This window comes from Canis aureus, chromosome X (assembly GCF_053574225.1).
Source record: "Canis aureus isolate CA01 chromosome X, VMU_Caureus_v.1.0, whole genome shotgun sequence".
Taxonomy (NCBI): domain Eukaryota; kingdom Metazoa; phylum Chordata; class Mammalia; order Carnivora; family Canidae; genus Canis; species Canis aureus.
This window is the reverse complement of record NC_135649.1, coordinates 65631324-65652462: the sequence shown is the minus strand read 5'-3', so window position 1 is coordinate 65652462 and position 21139 is coordinate 65631324. Positions and strand designations below refer to the sequence as shown.

At 40.1% G+C, this 21139-nt stretch overlaps 1 protein-coding gene across 3 annotated transcripts in view; it reads left to right on the top strand.

Annotated features, from left to right (window-relative positions):
• Positions 1–20132: 20132 nt before the first annotated feature.
• UPRT (uracil phosphoribosyltransferase homolog) overlaps positions 20133–21139 on the top strand; it is a 33544-nt gene continuing 32537 nt past the window's right edge. The window contains exon 1 of one of the 3 annotated variants that reach the window (XM_077889291.1): positions 20133–20706. In XM_077889291.1, coding sequence (XP_077745417.1) covers positions 20333–20706 — 374 coding nt within the window. In that variant the 5' untranslated portion in view covers positions 20133–20332. The remainder of the gene's footprint in view (positions 20707–21139) is intronic. The other 2 variants (XM_077889294.1, XM_077889292.1) reach the window with 2 other exon arrangements.

The following is a 21139-nucleotide window of genomic DNA, read 5'->3' as shown; positions in this document are numbered from 1 at the left end:
TTGGATTGCATCTCATTCAATTGATTTTTAATTTCTGCCTGATTAGATCTAAATTCTGCAGTCATAAAGTCTCTTGAATCCTTTATGCTTTTTTCTAGAACTACCAGTAGCTTTATAATTGTGCTTCTGAATTGGCTTTCTGACATTGAATTGTAATCCAAATTTTGTAACTCTGTGGGAGAGGACTGTTTCTGATTCTTTCTTTTTAGGTGAGGTTTCCCTTCTAGTCATTTTGTTCAGTGCAGAGTGGCCAAAAATAAGTTGTATTGGGAAAAGGAGGAAAAGAGAGGAGAGAAAGAAGGAAATAAAAGAGAAAAGGAAAAAAGAAAAAAAGGAAGAATAAAAGAAAAAAAAAGAGTAGAAAGAGGGAAAGAAAAAGAAAGAAAGGAAAAAAAAAGGGAGTGGGGGAAGCAAACAAATCTAAAAGCAAAAACAAAAAAAACAGAACAACAACAAGAACAACAAAAACAGGGGGGAGTATCCTCTGATTCTGTATACTGTAAGTCCCTTGACTTCCCCTGGATCCTTCCAGTGCTGCTTGGTCAATAATTTTTTTTCCCTGTCCGTCTAGCTGGTCTTCTGGGGGAGGGGCCTATTGTGCTGATTTTCAGGTGTTAGCACTTGGGGGAGCTGCTCTGCCCCCTGCCTGGTACAGGGCTCAGTAAGTAACGTTTATCCGGTGAGGCCACTGTGAGGCCCCAGGAGGAACAACCACAGTGGTGGGGGCCAGCTCTGGAGCCCTGGATTCAGCTCCCGCAGTAAATACCGCAGTTCTCAGTCTATAGGGGCCTGGATGCTCCGGGGGTGGGGCCGCTGATCTGCTCCGCTTGGGGCAGGAGTGTCCTTGCTGTCCTGTGCCCTCCTGGCCTCTGCGTATCCCGGGGAGAGGCCAGATCCTGGGCTGTGTCCCCCCGCGCCCTCTGCTCCTGGGCCTGAGCTGTTGGATTCACGCTCCGGCCACGCAGCCCCCTCTCCGTGGAGCCCTCGCCTGAGCCCCCACCCCAGCTGCTCCCAGGGCACGCATCCCACTCCATGCGGAGTCTCTGCCGGAGCCCCTCCGAGCTGCTCCTGGGGCCAGCCGTGCGCGCGCTGCAGTCCTTTAGGGAGCTTGGCGCATTCTCCCCCTGGGGCGCAGGTGTCTGTTAGTGTCCCAGGGAGCCTGAGGGCATCCCCACCCTCCTGGGGTCCTGCTCTAACTCCCTGCGGGTGCCTTTACACCCGGGAAGATTGGTGCAGCTCCTGCTTCTCCGGGAGGGAGCTTTCCTGTCCTGGGGACTCTCGCCCCGGCCTTAGCCAGCTCCTCACGGGGTCCCTCCCCCTTGGATGCCTTTTGTTTCTTTATTTCTTTTTCCCCGTCTTCCTACCTTGACAGAAGCACGAACTCTTCTCACTGTAGCATTCCAGCTGGTCTCTCTTTAAATCTCAGGCCGAATTCGTAGATTTTCAGGATGATTTGAAGGTTATCTAGGTAATTTGGTGGGGACAGGTGACTTGGGGACCCTACTCTTCCGCCATTTTGCCCCTCCCCCAGGTTTTTGTTTTCTGTTTGCTTCCCCCCTTTTTACTCTTTTCTCTTTTTTTCTTCTTTTTTTCTTTTCTTTTCTCTCTTCCCTTTTTCTCCTTTTCCCAGTACAACTTGTTTTTGGCCACTCTGCATTGAGCAGACTAGAAGGAAAATGACTAGAAGGAAAACTTCCCACAAAAGAAAGAATCAGAAACAATCCTCTCTCCCACAGAGTTACAAAATTTCGATTACAATTCAATGTCAGAAAGCCAATTCAGAAGCACAATTATAAAGCTACTGGTAGTTCTAGAAAAAAGCATAAAGGATTCAAGAGACTTTATGACTGCAGAATTTATATCTAATCAGGCAGAAATTAAAAATCAATTAAATGAGAGGCAATCCAAACTAGAGGTCCTAAAGACGAGGGTTAATGAGGTAGAATAACTAGAGAGTGGCGTAGAAGACAATTTGATGGCCAGAAGGGAAACTGAGGAAAAAAGAGACAAACAAAAGATCATAAGGATAGGTTAAGGGAAATAAATGAAGGCTCAGAAGGAAAAATTTACATTTAATTGGGGTTCCCGAAGGCGCCGAAAGGGATAGAGATCCAGAATATGTATTTGAATAAATCATACCTGAGAACTTCCTTAATTGGGAGAGGGAAACAGGCATTCAGATCCAGGAAATAGAGAGATCCCCGCCCTAAAATCAATAAAAACCGCTCAACACCTCAACATTTAATAGTGAAACTTGTGAGTTCCAAAGATAAAGAGAAGATCCTTAAAGCAGCAAGAGACAAGAAATCTCTAATTTTTATGGGGCTAAATATTAGATTAACAGCAGACCTCTCCACAGAGACCTGGCAGGCCAGAAAGGGCTGGCGGGATATAATCAGGGTCCTAAATGAGAAGAACATGCAGCCAAGAGTCCTTTATCCAGCAAGGCTCTCATTCAGCATAGAAGGAGAGATGAAGAGCTTCCAAGACAGGCAGAAACTGAAAGAATCTGTAACCACGAAGCCAGCTCTGCAAGAAATACTAGGGGGATTCTGTAATAGAGGAAGTCCAATGGAAATATCCACAAAAACAGTGACTGAATAGGTATCATGATGACACTAAATTCATATCTTTCAATAGTAACTCTGAACGTGAATGGGCTTAATGACCCCATCAAGAGGCGCAGGGTTACAGAGTGGATAAAAAAGCAAGACCCATCTATTTTCTGTCTACAAGAGACTCATTTTAGACATAAGGACACCTACAACCTGAAAATAAAAGGTTGGAGAACAATGTACCATTCAAATGGTGCTCAAAAGAAAGCAGAGGTAGCCATCATTATATCAGATAAACTAAAGTTTATCCCGAAGATGGTAGTAAGAGATGAAGAGGGACACTATATCATACTTAAAGTATGTATCCAACAAAAGGACCTAAAAATCATCAATATTTATGCCCTGAATGTGGGAGCTGCCAAATATATCAATAAATTAATAACCAAAGTTAAGAAATACTTAGATAATAATACACTTATACTTGGTGACTTGAATGTAGCGCTATCTACAATTGACAGGTATTCCATGCACAACAGCTCCAAAGATACAAGAGCTTTAAATGATACACTGGATCAGATGGATTTCACAGATATTTACAGAACTTTCCTTCTGAACGCAACTGAATACACATTTTTCTCAAGTGCACATGGAACTTTCTCCAGAATAGACCACATACTGGGTCACAAATCAGGTCTTAACCAATACTAAAAGATTGGGATCATCCCCTGCATATTTTCAGACCATAATGCTTTGAAATTTGAACTAAATCACAGAAGTATGGAAGGATTTGAAACACGTCGAGGTTAAAGACCATCCTGCTAAAAGATGAAAGGGTCAGCCAGGAAATTAAGGAATAATTAAAAAGATTCATGGAAAGTAATGAGAATGAAGATACAACCATTCAAATCTTTGGGATACAGCAAAAGCAGTCCTGAGGGGGAAATACATCATAATACAAGCATCCATCCAAAACTGGAAAGAACTCAGAAAAGCTGACCTTGCACCTAAACGAGCTGGCGAAAAAACAGCAAATAGATCCTACACCTAGCAGAAGAAGAAAGTTAATAAAGATTTGAGCAGAACTCATGAAATAGAGACCAGGAAAACTGTGGAACAGATTAACAAAACCAGGAGTTGGTTCTTTGAAATAATTAATAAGATAGATAAACCATTAGCCAGCCTTATTAAAAAGAAAAGAGAAAAGACTCTAATAAAATCATGATGAGAAAGGAGAGATCACCACCAACACCAAGGAAATACAAATGATTTTAAAACATATTATGAGCAGCTCTACGCCAATAAATTAGGTAATCTAAAAGAAATGGATGCACTTCTGGAAAACCACAAACTACCAAAATTGAAACAGGAAGAAATAGAAAACAATAACCAGGGAGGAAATTGAAGCAGTCATCAAAAACCTCCCAAGCACAAGAGTCCAGGACCATATGGCTTCCCTGGGGAATTCTATAAAACGTTTAAAGAAGAAACCATACCTATTCTACTAAAGCTGTTTGGAAAGATAGAAAGAGATGGAGAACTTCCATTCCTTCTAGGAAGCCATCATCACCTTAATTCCAAAACCAGACAAACACCCCACCAAAAAGGAGAATTATAGACAAATCTCCCTGATGAACTTGGATGCAAAAATTCTCAAACAGGTACCAGCCAATAGGATCCAACAATACATTAAGAAGATTATTCATCATGACCAAGTGGGATTTTTCCCCAGGATGATAGGCTGGTTCAACACTCGTAAAGCAATCAATGTGATTGATCATGTCAGCAAGAGAAAAACCAAGAACCATATGATCCTCTCCATAGATGCAGAGAAAGCATTTGACAAAATACAGCATCCATTCCTGATCAAAACTCTTCAGAGTGTAGGGATAGAGAGAACATTCCTCAGCATCTTAAAAGCCATCTAAAAAAGCCCAGAACAAATATCATTCTCAATGGAGAAACACTGGGAGCCTTTCCTCTAAGATCAGGAAGAAGACAGGATGTCCACTCTCACCACTGCTATTCAACATAGTACTAGAAGTCCTATCATCAGCAATCAGGCAACAAAAAGAAATAAAAGGCATTTAAATTGGCAAAGAAGAAGTCAAACTCTCCCTCTTCGCCGATAACATGATACTCTACATAGAAAACCCAAAAGACTCCAGCTCAAGATTGCTAGAACTCATACCGCAATTCGGCAGTGTGGCAGGATACAAAATCAATGCCCAGAAGTCAGTGGCATTTCTATACACTAACAATGAGACTGAAGAAAGAGAAATGAAGGAATCAATCCTATTGACAATTGTACCCAAAAGCATAAGATATCTAGGAATAAACCTAACCAAAGAGGTAAAGGATCTATACCCTAAAAACTACAGAACACTTCTAAAAGAAATTGAGGAAGACACAAAGAGATGGAAAAATATTCCATGCTCATGGATTGGAATAATTAATATTGTGAAAATGTCAATGCTACATAGGGCATTTTAAACATTTAATGCAATCCCAATCAAAATACCATGGAGTGGGCAGCCCTGGTGGCGCAGCGGTTAGTGCCGCCTGCAGTCTAGGGTGTGATCCTGGAGAACCTGGATCAAGTCCCTGGTCAGGCTCTCCACATGGTGCCTGCTTCTCCCTCTGTCTGTCTCTCTGCCTCTCTCTCTCTCTGTCTCTCTCTCTGTCTCTGTCTCTCTGTCTCTGTCTCTCTCTCTGTCTCTCTGTCTCTGTCTCTCTCTCTCTCTGTGTCTCTATGAATAAATAAATAAATAATCTTAAAAAAAAAACAAAAAACAAAATACCATGGACCTTCTTCAGAGAGTTGGAAGAAATTATCTTAAGTTTGTGTGGAATCAGTAAAGACCCTGAATAGCCAGGGGAATTTTAAAAAAGAAAACCATATCCGGGGGCATCACAATGCCAGATTTCAGGTTGTACTACAAAGCTGTGGTCATCAAGACAGTGTGGTACTGGCACAAAAACAGACATATAGATCAATGGAACAGAATAGAGAACCCAGAAGTGGACCCTCAACTTTATGGCCAACTAATATTTGACAAAGGAGGAAAGACTATCCATTGGAAGAAAGACAGTCTCTTCAATAAGTGGTGCTGGAAAAATTGGACATCCACATGCAGAAGAATGAAAGTATACCACTCTCTTTCACCTTACACAAAGATAAACTCAAAATGGATGAAAGATCTAAATGTGAGAGAAGATTCCATCAGAATCCTAGAGGAGAACATAGGCAACACCCTTTTTGATCTTGGCCACAGCAACTCTTGCAATACACATCCATGAAGGCAAGAGAAATAAAAGCAAAAATGAATTATTGGGACTTCATCAAGATAAGAAGCTTCTGCGCAGCAAAAGGAACAGTCAACAAAACTAAAAGTCAACCTACAGAATGGGAGAAGATATTTACAAATGACGTATTGGATAAACGGCTAGTATCCAAGATGTATACAGAACTTATTAAACTCAACATCAAAGAAACAAACAATCCAATCATGAAATGGGCAAAAGATATGAACAGAAATCTCACAGAGGAAGACATAGACATGGCCAACAATCACATGAGAAAATGCTCCACATCACTTGCCATCAGGGAAATACCAATCAAAACCACAATGAGATACCACCTCACACCAGTCAGAATGGGGAAAATTAACAAGGCAGGAAACCATAAATGTTGGAGAGGGTGCGGAGAAAAGGGAACCCTCTTACACTGTTGGTGGGAATGTGAACTGGTGCAGCCACTCTGGAAAACTGTGTGGAGGTTCCTCAAAGAGTTAAAAATAGATCTGCCCTTTGACCCAGCAATTGCACTGCTGGGGATTTATCCCAAATATACAGATGCAATGAAACGCTGGGATACCTGCACCCCGATGTTTATAGCAGTAATGTTCACAATAGCTAAACTGTGGAAGGAGTCTCGTTGTCCATCGAAAGATGAATGGATAAAGAAGATGTTGTCTATGTATACAATGGAATATTACTCAGATATTAGAATCGACAAATACCCAGCATTTGCTTCGACATGGATGGAACTGGAGTGTATTATGCTGAGTGAAATTAGTTGTTCAGAGAAGGACAAACATTATATGGTCCCATTCATTTGGGGAATATAAAAAATAGTGAAAGGGAAGAAAGGGGAAAGGAGAAAAAAATGATTGGGAAATATTAGAAAGGGAGACAGAACATGAGAGACTCCTAACTGGGAAATGAACAAGGGGTGGTGGAAAGGGAGATGGGCGGGGGGGTGGGGGTGACTAGGTGTCAGGCACTAAGGGGGGCACTTGATGGGATGAGCACAGGTGTTATGCTATATGTTGGCAAATTGAATTCTTATAAAAAAAAGTCAAAAGTATTTTGAAGGCAGCAATAGAAAAGTCACTGTTCACATATAAGCGAACCCCCATAAGACTATCAGTAGATTTTTCAGCAGAAATCTTGCAGGTCAGAATGGAATGAGATAATATAGTGAAAATGCTTAAAGGAAAAAGAAAAAAACTTCTAACCAAAAATATTATTTCCAGCAAAATTGTCCTTCATAAATGAAAGAGAGAGGGGAGGAGCTGACAGGGCAGAGTATTTGGAGGACCTTAGGCTTGTCTGTCCCTCAAACACATAGATAAATATCAAATCATTCTTAATATCCAAGAAATCAATCTGTAGATTGAAAGAACAGATGGCACAACTAGAAGGAGAAAACAGACCACATCATGGAAGGTAGGACATATGTAGAGGACAGTCGGGGAGAAGTCATGGGTGCTCTGGAGGAAAGGGATCCCTGGTGGTAGAGAGAAGTGTGAGAGAGAGGTAGGAGCATACATAGGATCACACAAGGAAACCAGTTTGCAAAGACAATGACTACGAAAATGTAAGGGGTTGATTTTTTTTTTTGAGATTTTACAGCCAGTGGAACTCAAATACTGGAGGTTTAGTAGTCCATGGTATGGCTAGAACAGAGCCCTAGGGTGTTGCAGTGCTCCAGTAGAAGAGCCATGCGGGTAACCTGAGGGCAGGTGGTATGATCGAAAGCTTGCCTAGGGCACGCTGGGAGAGACTGTTCCCTCTTCTTGGAGCACACTGGAGAGAGGTGGCATTGCCTCTCTGGAGGCAAAAGTGCCAGTGGGCACCATTTCCCTTTACCACCCCTCAGCACAGATGCAGCAACACCTGTTGAGGATGGCTAACCTGGACATTGGTTCTATAGTGTGCTTTGCTCCACATCCCATTCTCTTGCACTCTAGTGTGACTGCGCTTCTGGGTCAAACGTACATCAGTATCAGCATGGCAAAACTCTCCCCAGACCAGCACAGGTCCTACCACACCAGGTTCCTAAAGTTCTGACTTTTAAAACTGGCTGGGATAGAGCCCAAGTGTACTGTGATGCTCCAGAAAGGCAAGCAACCTAGATGCAGATGGTGCGAAAACAGTGATATGAAGAACATGGAGGACAAATGAGGGGAAATTATTTGCTCTTCTGGGAGGGCTTCCCTGACAGCAGAAAGCAGAAACTCCCTGCACCAGTAACAAAATTGCTGACTGGGAGCATTTAACTCCCCCACCCATCAACTCAGACAAACTTCTATAAACAGCACAGCACCCATACTGGCTACTTATACCAAGCCCTGCTCCACTGCCCTCTGATGGTACCCCTTTTTTGGGCAAGTGTTCCTGAGAACCAGTTCAGTGCACTTCTCCCTCAGAAGACCAGCACAAACTCCTGCATGCACCACATCTATCAACCATAGAGTTCTGCAAAACTTCAGATCCAGTGGAAATACCATCAGGTCTCTTTTAGCAAGCCGACCAGAGCACACCTAGTTAAAACTCAACATACTCTGGCAATTTCTAAACACTCCCCACTGCAGGCAACGAGAAATTCTGTAGAGGACTGATCTGAGGTATAAAGCAGCCAAAACACAGCAACAGAGTGCATGCAGTACACACCAGAGATACCTCCTGAAGTGGCAGGCCCTGGACATTTTATATGACCTCTTCTTCATAAAGCCATTACTCTTGGGATCAGAAAACATAAAGGCTTTCCTAACACACAAAAGAAGATGAAGACCCAGACAAAATGTTAAGATGGAGGAATTCATCACAACAGAAAGAACAAGAAAAGGTCATGCCCAAGGATCTAATCGAAACAGAGATAAGTACTATGCCTGAGGCAGATTTTAAATCAACAATCATAAGGATACCAGTTGGGTCTGAGAAAAACATAGAAGACATCAGGGAGATCCTTACCACAGAGATTTAAAAAAAAAGGTTAAATCCAATTAGGCCAAAATGAAAAACTGTAGTAACTGAGATATGAACCAACTGGATATAATGACCTCAAAGATGGGAGGACAGAGGAACGAACAAGTGATACAGAAGATATAATTATGGAAAATAAGGAAGCTGATGAAAAGACAAAGAAAGATCTTGGATCCTGAAAGTAGATTTAGGGAACTCAATGACTCCAGGAAACATTATTATGTTCTTATCATAGGAATCCCAGAAGAAGAAAGAAAAGGGGGCAGAAGATTTATTTGAGGAAATTATAGCTGAAAAATTCCCTAATCTGGGGGAGGAAACAGACTTCCAAATCCAGAAGGCACAGAGCAATCCCATCAAAATCAACAAAAGCAGCCAACACCAAGGTATATTGTAGTTAGATCTACAATAAGTAGAGATTGAAAAAATCCTAAAAGTAGCAAGACAAAAGAAGTTCCTAACTCATAAGGGAATGTGGATTCGATCAGCAACAGATCTCTCCACAAAAACTTGGCAGGCTGAAAGAGAGTGGCATGATATATTCAATGTGCTGCTTGGGAAAAACACACAGTCAAGAATACTCTATCCAGCAAGGCTGTCATTCATAATAGAAGGAGAGATAAAGAGTTTCCCAGACAAAAAACACTAAAGGAGTTTGTGACCACTAAACCAGCCCTGCAAGAAATATCAAAAGGGACTCTGAGTGGGAAAGAAATACCAAAAGTGACAGAGACTAGAAAGGAACAGAGAAAATCTCCAGAAACAATGCCAAACAATTAATAAAATGGCACTAAGTTCCACTTATAACAATATTTTGGCACTAAGTTCCACAATATAACAATAATTACTCTGAATGTAGATGGACTAAATGCTCTAATGAAGAGACAGTGTCAGGATGGATTTTAAAAAAGAAGAAGACCCATCTATATGCTGTCTAAAAGAGACTCATTTTAAACCTAAAGACACCTACAGATTGAAAGTGAAGGGATGGAGAAATATTTACCATGCAAACGGAAGTCAAAAGAAAGCCAAAGTAGCAACACTTGTATCACATTAACTAGATCTTAAACCAAGGACTCTAACAAGAAATGAAGAAGGGCTCTATATCATAATAAAGAGGACTACCCAATAAGAAGATCTAAGAGTTGTAAATATCTATGCCCCCAACTTGGAAGCAGCCAAATACATAAAACACTTCATAACAAACATAAAGGAATACTTAATAACAAACATATTATTGATAATAATACGATAATAAGAGGGGACTTTAACAGCCCACTTACATCAATAAACAAATCATCTATGCAGAAAATCAACAAGGAAACAGTGGCTTCGAATGACACACTGGACCAGATGTACTTAACAGATATATTCAGAACATTTCATTCTAAAGGAGCAAAGTGCACATTCTTTTCAAGTGCACAAGGGACATTCTGCAGAACAGATCTCACAGTAGGGCACAAATCAGGCCTCAACATGTACAAAAGGATTGAGGTTATACCGTGCATCTTTTCCAACCACAAAGCTATAAAGCTTTAAGTCAACCACAAAAAGAAATTTGGGAATATACAAATTCAGGCCTACTTCAAGAATCAAGAAAAATCTCAAATAAGTAACCTGAGCTTCCATGTAAAGGAGATAGACAAAGATCAAGCAATGAAGCCTCATACCAGGAGAAGGGAAATAATAAAGATTAGAGCAGAAATAAATGATATGAAACAAACAAACAAAACTGAGTAGAACAGATCAATTAAACTATGAGCTGTTTCTTAAAAGAAAATTAATAGCATTGATGAACTCCTAGACAGACTTATCAAAAAGAAAAGAGAAAAAGACTCAAGTAATTATAAAATCACAAATGAGAGAGGAGAAATCACAAGCAATAACATAGAAATACAAACAGTATAAGAAAATATTATGAAAAATTATATGCAAACAAATAGGGAACCTGGAATAAATGGAATAATTCCTAGAAACACATAAACTACCAAAGCTGAAATAGGAAGAAATAGAAAGCTTGAACAGACACATAACCAGTAAAGAAAGTGAATCAGTAATCAAAATCTCCTAATAAACAAAAGTCCAGGGCCAGACGGCTTCCCAGGGGAATTCTACCAAATATTAAATGAAGGGTTAATACCTATTCTCAATGTATTTCAAAAATTAGAAATGGAAAGAAAACTTTCAAACTGATTGTATGAGGCCAGCATTAACCTGATTCCAAAATCAGACAAGACTACACTAAAAAGGAAAATTACAGGCCAATATCCCTGATTAACATGCATGCAAAAATTCTCAGTAAAATAGTAGCAAATCAAACCCAACAGTCCATTACAAGAATCTTTCACCATGATTATTCCTGGGTTGCAGGATGATTCAATACTCACATATCAATCAAAGTGATACACAGCATTAATAAAAGAAAGGATAAGAACCACATGATCCTCTTAATAGATGTAGAAATAGCATTTGACAAAGTACAACATCTATTCATGATAAAAATCCTCAACAATGGAGGGATAGAGGGAATATACCTCAACATCATAAAGGCCATATACAAAAAATCCACAGCTAATATCATTCTTGGTGGTGAAAAACAGAGCTTTTCCTCTATGCTTAGGAACAAAACAGAGATGATCACTCTCACCATTGTTATTTTAACATAGTACTAGAAGTCTTAGCTTCAGCAAAAAGACAACAAAAAGAAATAGAAGGCATCCAAATTGACAAGGAAGAAGAGAAAGTTTCATTATTTGTAGATGATGATACTCTATGTTGAGAACCCAAGAAACTCCACCAAAAAATTGCTAGAATTGATATACAAATTAATCGGGTCACAGGATACACAATCAACATGCAGAAATCTATTGCATTTCTATACATCAGTAGTGAAGCAGGAGAAAGAGAAATCCAAGAATCAATACCATTTGTAATTGTAGGAAAAACCATAGATATCTAGGAATAAACCCAATTAAAGAGGTAAAAGATCTGTACTCTGAAAACTAAAAAGCACTGATGAAATAAATTGAAGATTACACAAAGTAATACACATTCCATGGTCATGGATTGGAAGAATAAATATTGTTAATATGTCTATATTACCCAAAGACATTCAATGCAATCCCTATCAAAATACCACCACCATTTTTCACAGAGGTAGCACAATCTTACAATATATATGGAACCACAAAAGACCCCGAAGAGCCAAAGCAATTTGAAAAAGGAAAGCAAAGCTGCAGGCATCACAATTCCAGATTTGATTTGATTTGATTTATTCATGAGAGACAGAGAGAGACAGAGACAGAGAGAGGCAGAGACACAGGCAGAGGGAGAAGCAGACTCCATGCAGGAAGCCCCATGCGGGACTCAATCCCGGAACTCCAGGATCATGCCCTGGGCTGAAGGCAGGTGCTAAACCGCTGAGCCACCCAGGGATCCCTACAATTCCAGATTTTAAGTTATATTACAAAGTTGTAATGATCCAAACAGTATGGTATTGTTACAAAAATAGGCATATAGGTTAATGGAACAGAATAGAAAACCCAGAAATGGATCCATAAGTGTATGGTCAACTAATCTTTAACAAAGCAGGAAAGACTATTCAGTAGTAAAAAGACAGTATCTTCAACTAATGGTGCTGAGAAAACTGGACAGCAACATACAGAAGAATGAAACTGGACCACTTTCTTACACCATACACAAAAATGAATTCAAAATAGATGAAAGACCTAAATGTGAGACAGAAAAGCATCAAAATCCTAGAGAACACAGGTAGTATCCTCTTTGACATCAGCCATATTATCTTCTTACTAGCAACATTCTCAAGGCAAGGGAAACAAAAACAGAAATGAACTATTGGGAATTCATCAAGATAAAAAGCTTCTGCACAGTGAACAAAACAATCAACAAAACCAAAAGGCAGCCTATGGAATGGGAGAAGATATTTGCAATGACATATCTAATAAAGGGTTAGTATCCAAAATATATGAAGTACTTATAAAACTCAACATACAAAAACCAAATAATACAGTTAAAAAATGGATAGAAGACATGTATAGACAGTTTTCCAAAGAAGACATCCAGATAGCTAACAGACACATGAAAAGATGTATATTACTCATCATCAGGGAAATACAAATCCAAACTACAATGAAGTATCACCTCATACCTGTCAGAATGGCTAATATTAACAACACAGGAAACAATAGATTTGAAAAGGATGTGGAGAAAGGGGAACGCTCTTACGCTTTTGGTGGGGATGCAAACTGGTGCAGCCACTCTTGAAAATGGTATGAAGTTTCCTCAAAAAGTTATATAACGACCCTAGGATCCACGAACTGTACTCCTAGGTATTTACCCAAAGGATATAAATTACTGATTTGAAGAAATACATGAAGATGGGGCATCTGCTGGCTCAGTTGGTAGAGCATGCAACTCTTGATCTTGAGGTTGTAGGTTCGAGTCCCACGTTGGGTGTAGATATTACTTAAAAATAAAATCTTGGGATGCCTGGGTGGCTCAGCAGTTGAGCATCTGCCTTTGGCTCAGGGTGTGATCCTGGAGTCCTGGGATTGAGTCCCGCATTGGGCTCCCTGCATGGAGCCTGCCTCTCCCTCTGCCTATGCCTCTGCCTCTTTCTCTCTGTGTCTCTCATGAATAAATAAATAAAATCTTAAAAAATACATGAAGAAATATCCTGATGTTTACAGCATCACTATCAACAACAGGGAAATTATGAAAGTAGCACCAAAGTCCATGGTCTAATGAATGGATAAAGAAAAAGTGGTATATATATATTTTTTTCCAACAGAATATTACTCAGCCATAAAAATGACATCTTGCCATTTGTAACAACATTGATAGATCTAAAGAGTATTATGCCAAGCAAAATCAGTCAGAGTAAGACCAATATCATTTGATTTCACTCATATGTGGAAAAAAAACCAGATAAACATGGGGAAAAAAGAGAGAGGAAAGCATAAATGGACTCTTACTTTAGAGAACAAACTGAGTGTTGCTAGAGGGGAGATGGCAGGGGGATGTGTTCAACGGGTGATGGCTATTCAGGAGGGAACTTGTGATGAGCAATGGGTGTTTTATATAAGTGATGAATCACTGAATCCTACCTGTGAAACTAATATTACAGTGTGTGTTAACTAATTGGATTTAAATAAAAACTTGGAAGAAAAAAATGAAGGAGAGATAAATACTGTCCTGAAACTCATTGGTAATGATAAATATATAGACAAATAAAAGAACACTGCATTAGTGTAATTGTGGTGGGTTACTAGAAGTCCTAAAAGTAAAATAAAAATTATTATAGGGGAACCTGGTTGGCTTATTCAGTAGAGCATGTGACTCTAGATCTCAGGGTCATGAATTTAAGCCCCACATTGGGCACAGAACTTACTTTATTTATTTTTTTTAAAGATTTTATTTATTTATTCACGAGACACACAGAATGAGAGAGAGAGAGAGAGAGAGAGAGAGACAGACAGAGATACAGGCAGAGGGAGAAGCAGACTCCATGCGGGGAGCCCGACATGGGACTCGATCCGGGATCTCCAGGATCACATCCTGGGCTGAAGGTGCTAAACCGCTGAGCCACCCAGGCTGCCCCAGAACTTACTTTTTAAAAAAGTAAATTATTACAAATAAGTATAAGTAAAAAATGTTTAAAAATACATTATAGGAATAAATGTAAATTGTGACAAAAATTTAAAGTGAGACAGGAGAAGTGTAGAGTTTTTAATATATGATTGAACTTAAGTTGTTATCAACTTAAATTATACTGTTATAAATTATCTTATATAAGTCCCAAGGAAACCAGAAAACAAGAATACCCTTAAAATTTACATAAGAGAAAAATAGAAAAGTTTCAAAGCATACAATACAAAAAATGAACAAAACACACACCAAAAAGCCACCTCAGGGGGCGCCTGGGTTGCTCAGTTGGTTAAGCACCTGCCTTTGACTCAGGTCATGATCCCAGTGTCCTGGGATCCAGCCCCATGTCAGGCTCCCTGCTAAGCAGGGAGCCTGCTTTTCCTTCTCCCTCTGCCCCTCCCTTAGACTTGTACTCTCTCTCTCTCAAATAAATAATTTTTTAACAAAAGATACCTCAATTATTAATATGTTATTTTAACAGGTTCTATTTTATACCTGTTATACAAGGTATTTTCTTTCTTAGAACAAGTAATAGTATTTTATAAAAGATATGCCTGTTCTGCCCCATACATCCTACCAGAAATTGTTTAAGATTTACAGGAAGGTCTTTGTACTTATAAGTAAACTAACTTCAAAAGGCTGAAAATATGTATTTCAAAAGTGATTAAAAAATTCTGAAAGGTGGAGGAGTAAGTGGCAAAAAATAAAGGTATACATTTGAAAAGATATTGGAGTAGAGATTTTGAGACTATTAGAAGCCACAGAATTAAGGCATACATCTAAAAGTTGGTGTAGCTATTCATTTGAAAAGATACAAATCACAGTATTTGTTCAGAATATTGGCTATCCTTTTAAATAAATTTTTTGTTCATAAGACATTTAAAATAATAATGCAATGAAAAAAAATAATAATGCAATGGCTTAAGCATCACCAAAGTCAACTTGAATGAAAGAATTCTTGGAGCTTAGGGCCAAAGGGATTGTCAAGGAATTCATTTGAGAACTATCTATTAACATAATTATATCAGGATTCCCCAGCTCAGTCATATAGTACAAGTTTTAGTTCATAGGTTAAATCTCAAAATCTCTATTTGGATATCTTTTCAAATGTACTATGTAGATGTATGTGAAAGATTTCTATTGATACAAGCAATTGGTTTGTTGCTTCCCATAATTTTTAGGGATTAGATCAAATTTAGAGCTCACAACCTCAATTAAAGTTTACAGTCATCTCAATTGCTACAAGAGAATTTCCCAGCTTTTGCTTTATCTGGCTTCATGCCTCCACAAAAAAATGTGCTTAAGAAAGCTAAATTCAGATTTGTCAATTCTGTTATTAGCATTTTTGGCGTAGGTTTCCATGCTGCTTAATATTGTCTTTTGGTTTTCAAAGATCCAAACTGTCTATGACCTCTATCACCATGGAGAATTTCCAGATCTTTTGTCTTTTTTCTTTGTATCTGTTTCAGCACCTAGCAACATGGATGGCAAACAGTAAGGGCTCAACTAGTATTTGTTAACTGAATGATTTCATGGTTCTGAGGGTATGTGTAAAGAAGGCTGCAATAGAAGTCAAAAGACTGGGGCTTTTGTCTTGGCTCTGCTTCTTTGTGGATGTTTGACCTTGGACAAGTCACTTTAGGAAAAGGAATCTCACAAATAGATCTATAATGGGGGTTTGGTAATCCTCAAGCTTTTTTTTTTTTTGAAAATTAAATGAGAGAATGTATAGAAGTGTTTTGTAAATTACAAAGCACCAAATTTTAGGTGTTATTATGATCATTAGTGAATTATACTTTAATAGTATCTTAAAAAAACAGATATATAGATTTTCTAATGATTATGAGTTAATTACCATACATATAGGTAAGTGTATGTATGGATATTTGTGGGGAACCAGCTGCGGAGCCTATCTGAGAACTGAATCTCCTAGTCCTCAGCACATTGGGGACATGGGAGTCAGCACACTGACTTTTTTTTTTTAATTTTTTTTATTGGAGTTTAATTTGCCAACATATAACACCCAGTGCTCATCCCGCGAAGTGCCCTCCTCAGTGCCCATCACCCAGTCACCTCAAACCCCCACCCACTTCCCCTTCCACTACTCCTTGTTCATTTCCCAGAGTTAGGTGTCTCTCATATTTTGTCACCCTCACTGATATTTTCACTCATTTTCTCTCCTTTCCCTTTATTCCCTTTCACTAATTTTTATATTCCCCAAATGAATGAGACCATATAATGTTTGTCCTTTTCTGATTGACTTATTTCACTCAGCATAATACGCTCCAGGTCCCTTCACATTGAAGCAAATGGTGGGTATTTGTCGTTTCTAATGGCTGAGTAATATTCCATTGTATACATAGACCACATCTTCTTCATCCATTCGCCTTTCAATGGACACCAGGGCTACTTCCACAGTTTGGCTATTGTGGACATCGGTGCTATAAACATTCAGGTGCAGGTGTCACAGCGTTTCACTGCATCTGTATCTTTGGGGTAAATCCCCAGCAGTGCAATTGCTGGGTCGAAGGGCAGGTCTATTTTTAACTCTTTGAGGAACCTCCACACAGTTTTCCAGAGTGGCTGCACTAGTTCACATTCCCACCAACAGTGCAAGAGGGCTCCCCTTTCTCCACATCCTCTCCAACATTTGTGGTTTCCTGTCTTGTTAATTTTCCCCATTCTCACTGGTGTGGGGTGGTATCTCATTGTGCTTTTTATTTGTATTTTCCTGATGGCCAGGGATGCGGAGCATTTTCTCATGTGCTTGTTGGCCATGTCTATGTCTTCCCCTGTGAAATTTCTGTTCATTTATTTTGCCCATTTCATGATTGGATTGTTTGTTTCTTTGCTGTTGAGTTTAATAAGTTCTTCATAGATCTTGGATACTAGCCCTTTATCTGAAAGTTCATTTGCAAATATCTTCTCCCATTCTGTAGGTTGTCTTTTAGTTTTGTGGACTGTTTCTTTTGCTGTGCAAAAGCTTTTTTCTTGATTAAGTCCCAATAATTCATTTTTGCTTTTGTTTCTCTTGCCTTCATGGATGTATCTTGCAAGAAGTTGCTGTGGCCAAGTTCAAAAAGGGTGTTGCCTGTGTTCTCCCCTAGGATTTTGGTGGAATCTTGTCTCACATTTAGATCTTTCATCCATTTTGAGTAGACCTTTGTGTACAGTGTAAGAGAATGGTCTAGTTTCATTCTTCTGCATGTGGGTGTCCAATTTTCCCAGCACCATTTATTGAAGAGACTGTCTTTTTTCCAGTGGATAGTCTTTCCTCCTTTATTGAATATTAGTTGATCATAAAGCTGAGGGTCCACTTCTGGATTCTCTATTCTGTTCCATTGATATATGTGTCTGTTTTTGTGCCAGTACCACACTGTCTTGATGACCATAGCTTTGTAGTACAACCTGAAATCTGGCATTGTGATGGTTTTCTTTTTTAATATTCCCCTGGCTATTCGGGGTCCTTTCTGATTCCACACAAATCTTAAGATGATTTGTTCTAACTTTCTGAAGAAAGTCTATGGTATTTTGATAGGGATTGCATTAAATGGGCACACTGACTCTTGACCACATTGTTCTCTGGATACAGCTCCTCGACTCCCCCGTCCTTGAGTCAATAGAGTATTCTTTTACCTTTTGAAGTAAACATTTTTTTCTCTACTTCCCAAAGTTAATCATTCCTATAGTCAATCTGTTAGCTCTCTTAGTAAAAACTGGAGGAGACAGCCTTGGGGTCAGAGTCTGAGTCCGGTTTGAGTTGGAGTCTGAGTCTCAGTCCCCCTGTTCCCCACATTAAAATTCATCGAGACTCTGAGTCTTTCTTCATATTGTTGCCTCTGACTATCCTGGATCTGTGTGAGATATTTCCTATAAGAGTAAAAACACAAGACACACTAGCAATTGTATAATCTTAATTCATAATCTGTGGCATTGAGAACAAAGCCACTTGCCTGATGAAAAACTAGACAAAAATGACTATAGTAGTTTTGTTCCTGGAACATCTCACAATACCATTTTAAATTCATTACTTCATTTCATTTACTGATAAACAATACTGTACTGCAGAATTTTCCTTTAGAGCATCCATTGGCCAATTAGACAGATTTGTCTTTTAAACCCAGAGACCCTTTGAATTGTATTAAGTGTTAGGTGGAAAAATGCAAAAGTTTTTAAAAGTGACTGGGATTACAATTCCAGACCGCAATTCTTATCATCCAATCAGATTTAAACTCTCTATAATTATAGCTAATAGTGTACTGACCTCGAGGGTCAGGAAGAAAGCAGAGATAATAGGAGTGAAGAAAAGGGATAAAAATACCATTAATACCAAAACCAAAACAACGAACAAAAAATTGAAAACAGAAAGCCAGATCAAGGCTTAAACCCCACTAAAGGCCTGGATATTCTTATCTGTTACTCTGACTCTGTCATGTGTTGCTTATATGCTTCTGTGGAAAAGGGAATTTTAAGAATTGGTTTTTTGAAAGGCAAAATAAAATTATAGAATGTTAAAATTTGAAGAACATTTAGGAGTCAAATAGGTAATGCATCTCACTTATAAATGAAGAAAGACAAGTCCAGAGAGTGAAAGTGACTTGTTAAATGCTGCTCAGTAATTTTTTAGAATTAGCAGGTTTCCGACTTTCACGTTATAGCTCTTTAGAAAGAAAGCCTGTAATTCCCTTTCTTACAGCATGACATCGAAAAAAAAAAAAACCATAGGGACACCTGGGTGGCTCAGCAATCAGGCCTCTGCCTTTGGCTCAGGGCGTGATCCAAGGGTGCTGGGATTGAGTCCCACATTGGCTTCCCTGTGAGGAGCCTGCTTCTCCCTCTGCCTATGTCTGCCTCTGTGTCTCTCATGAACAAATAAATAAAATCTTTAAAAAATCAGAATTGCTAGGTTATTGTTAAAAACAAAGATTCTTTGATCCCATCTCAGATCTAAAATCTTAATCAGAATCTTAAATGTAGGTGATGAGAGCTTACATTTTAGCAAGCTCCACAATTGTTCTAATACACACTGGTTTTGAAAAGTACTGTTGCCTAGACATTCTTTCTCAAAAGAATAAAATAAGTGTCTTCCTAAGTACTTAAAATAAATAAAGTGGCCAAGGATCTGAATTGCTGTCAGAATCCCCATGGTAACTGTACAGTGTAGGTCCCAAAGAAAAAAGATAAGGAAAACTCTAGTGGTCAAGCACACTTGGGAAGCTGCAGTTTGTAGAAAGGTCTAGTAGAGGGCGGGCTCTTCAGCAGCTTGCTAGGCATTTCGAACTTTCCCTTTTGGTTACCCGGACAAGCTAACTGAAGATGCAGTTATTGAAGTATAATCTCTCTGCCAAGACACAAAGTCTAAAACCAATGGGCCTTACATATGTAATCATTTTTATCAGTCTCCACCCCTAGATTTTCCTGGCTCTACCACTTACCCAAAGTTTTGCATACAGAACCCCTAAGGGCTCCCGGGAGACCCTGCAACCAACCATCCCTGGCTCCATCCCATCTGCCTGGCTAGCAACGTTCGGGAACCCACGCAGCCAGGGGACTCAAAGGGTTACCAGCAGTTCTCTGGAGAGCGACAGGCAGAGAAGCCAATAGTGTCTAGGCAGGCCCTACGTCCGGTGTGGGCGGGACAGGGACGGTGTGGGCGGGGCAGGGACGTAGCGCGCCTAAGGGAATTTACGGAGGCCTAGGGGTGAGAGGGCCCACCTAGGTTAAGAGTTTGGAAACGTCCGGGGCGAACAGGAAGGCAAGTGAGCATCTACCCCTTCTCCCCGCTCTCCTTTATCCTTAGGGGTCGGTACTTGCAGGGACAGCCCGGGGCCTGGTGTATAGCCATGGACTTACGGTATTTGGACTCCATGTCCTGTCACAACCAGAAAGTAAACTCTGTCTCTAACCCAATCATGGAGCCGCTGCGACCTGGCGACCTGATCTCAGACCCAGCCGGGGGAAACAGCTCCTCCAAGGCCAAGCCAACTCTCCTCCCAGGGCACGCTCATTCTAGCGTACCCGCTGAGCTGGATCCTCCTCAGGTTTGCAGCGTGGCCAGCCTCAACTCAGAGAGCAACGGTGGCAGTGGCAACTGTGACGCACCGACCGGCAAATTCCTCCTAGGGGACCACGAAGTCTTCCAGCAGATCGGGGCGCAGCTTAAATTGCTGCCTATGAATGATCAGATCCGGGAGCTGCAGACTATCATCCGTGACAAGTGAGCGGAGATCATAAGGGGAAAGGGATGTGGAGGGTCTCTCAAGGCGGGGGAAGAGGGGACAGCGATTGGAAGTAAAAGGGCTAAGGGGTGTGGTTTTGGCGCCGGGAAACTAGTCTGTGGAGATAGGGCGGGGCAGGGTGTCACGTGACTCAGCCCTTCAACCCAGTCTTTCTGAGTCCCTGAGTTAAACCACGCTGTGTATAAGGACGAATACTGTTAAGCAGCCCCCGGCTCCGTCTTTGTCTCTTCAGAGCGAATTCTAATCCTCAGCCGTTCCTGGCTGTAAACGCGTCTACGCTGTCTAGTGCTGGTCTATATAAGCCAGAAATGGGTGCTGCCCAAGGTTCTGTTCTAGCCCAAAGCACCTCAGGCTCACAAATTGAAATAAAGCAATTTCAAGGGAATTCTGTTGTGCTCAAACAAATTCTCT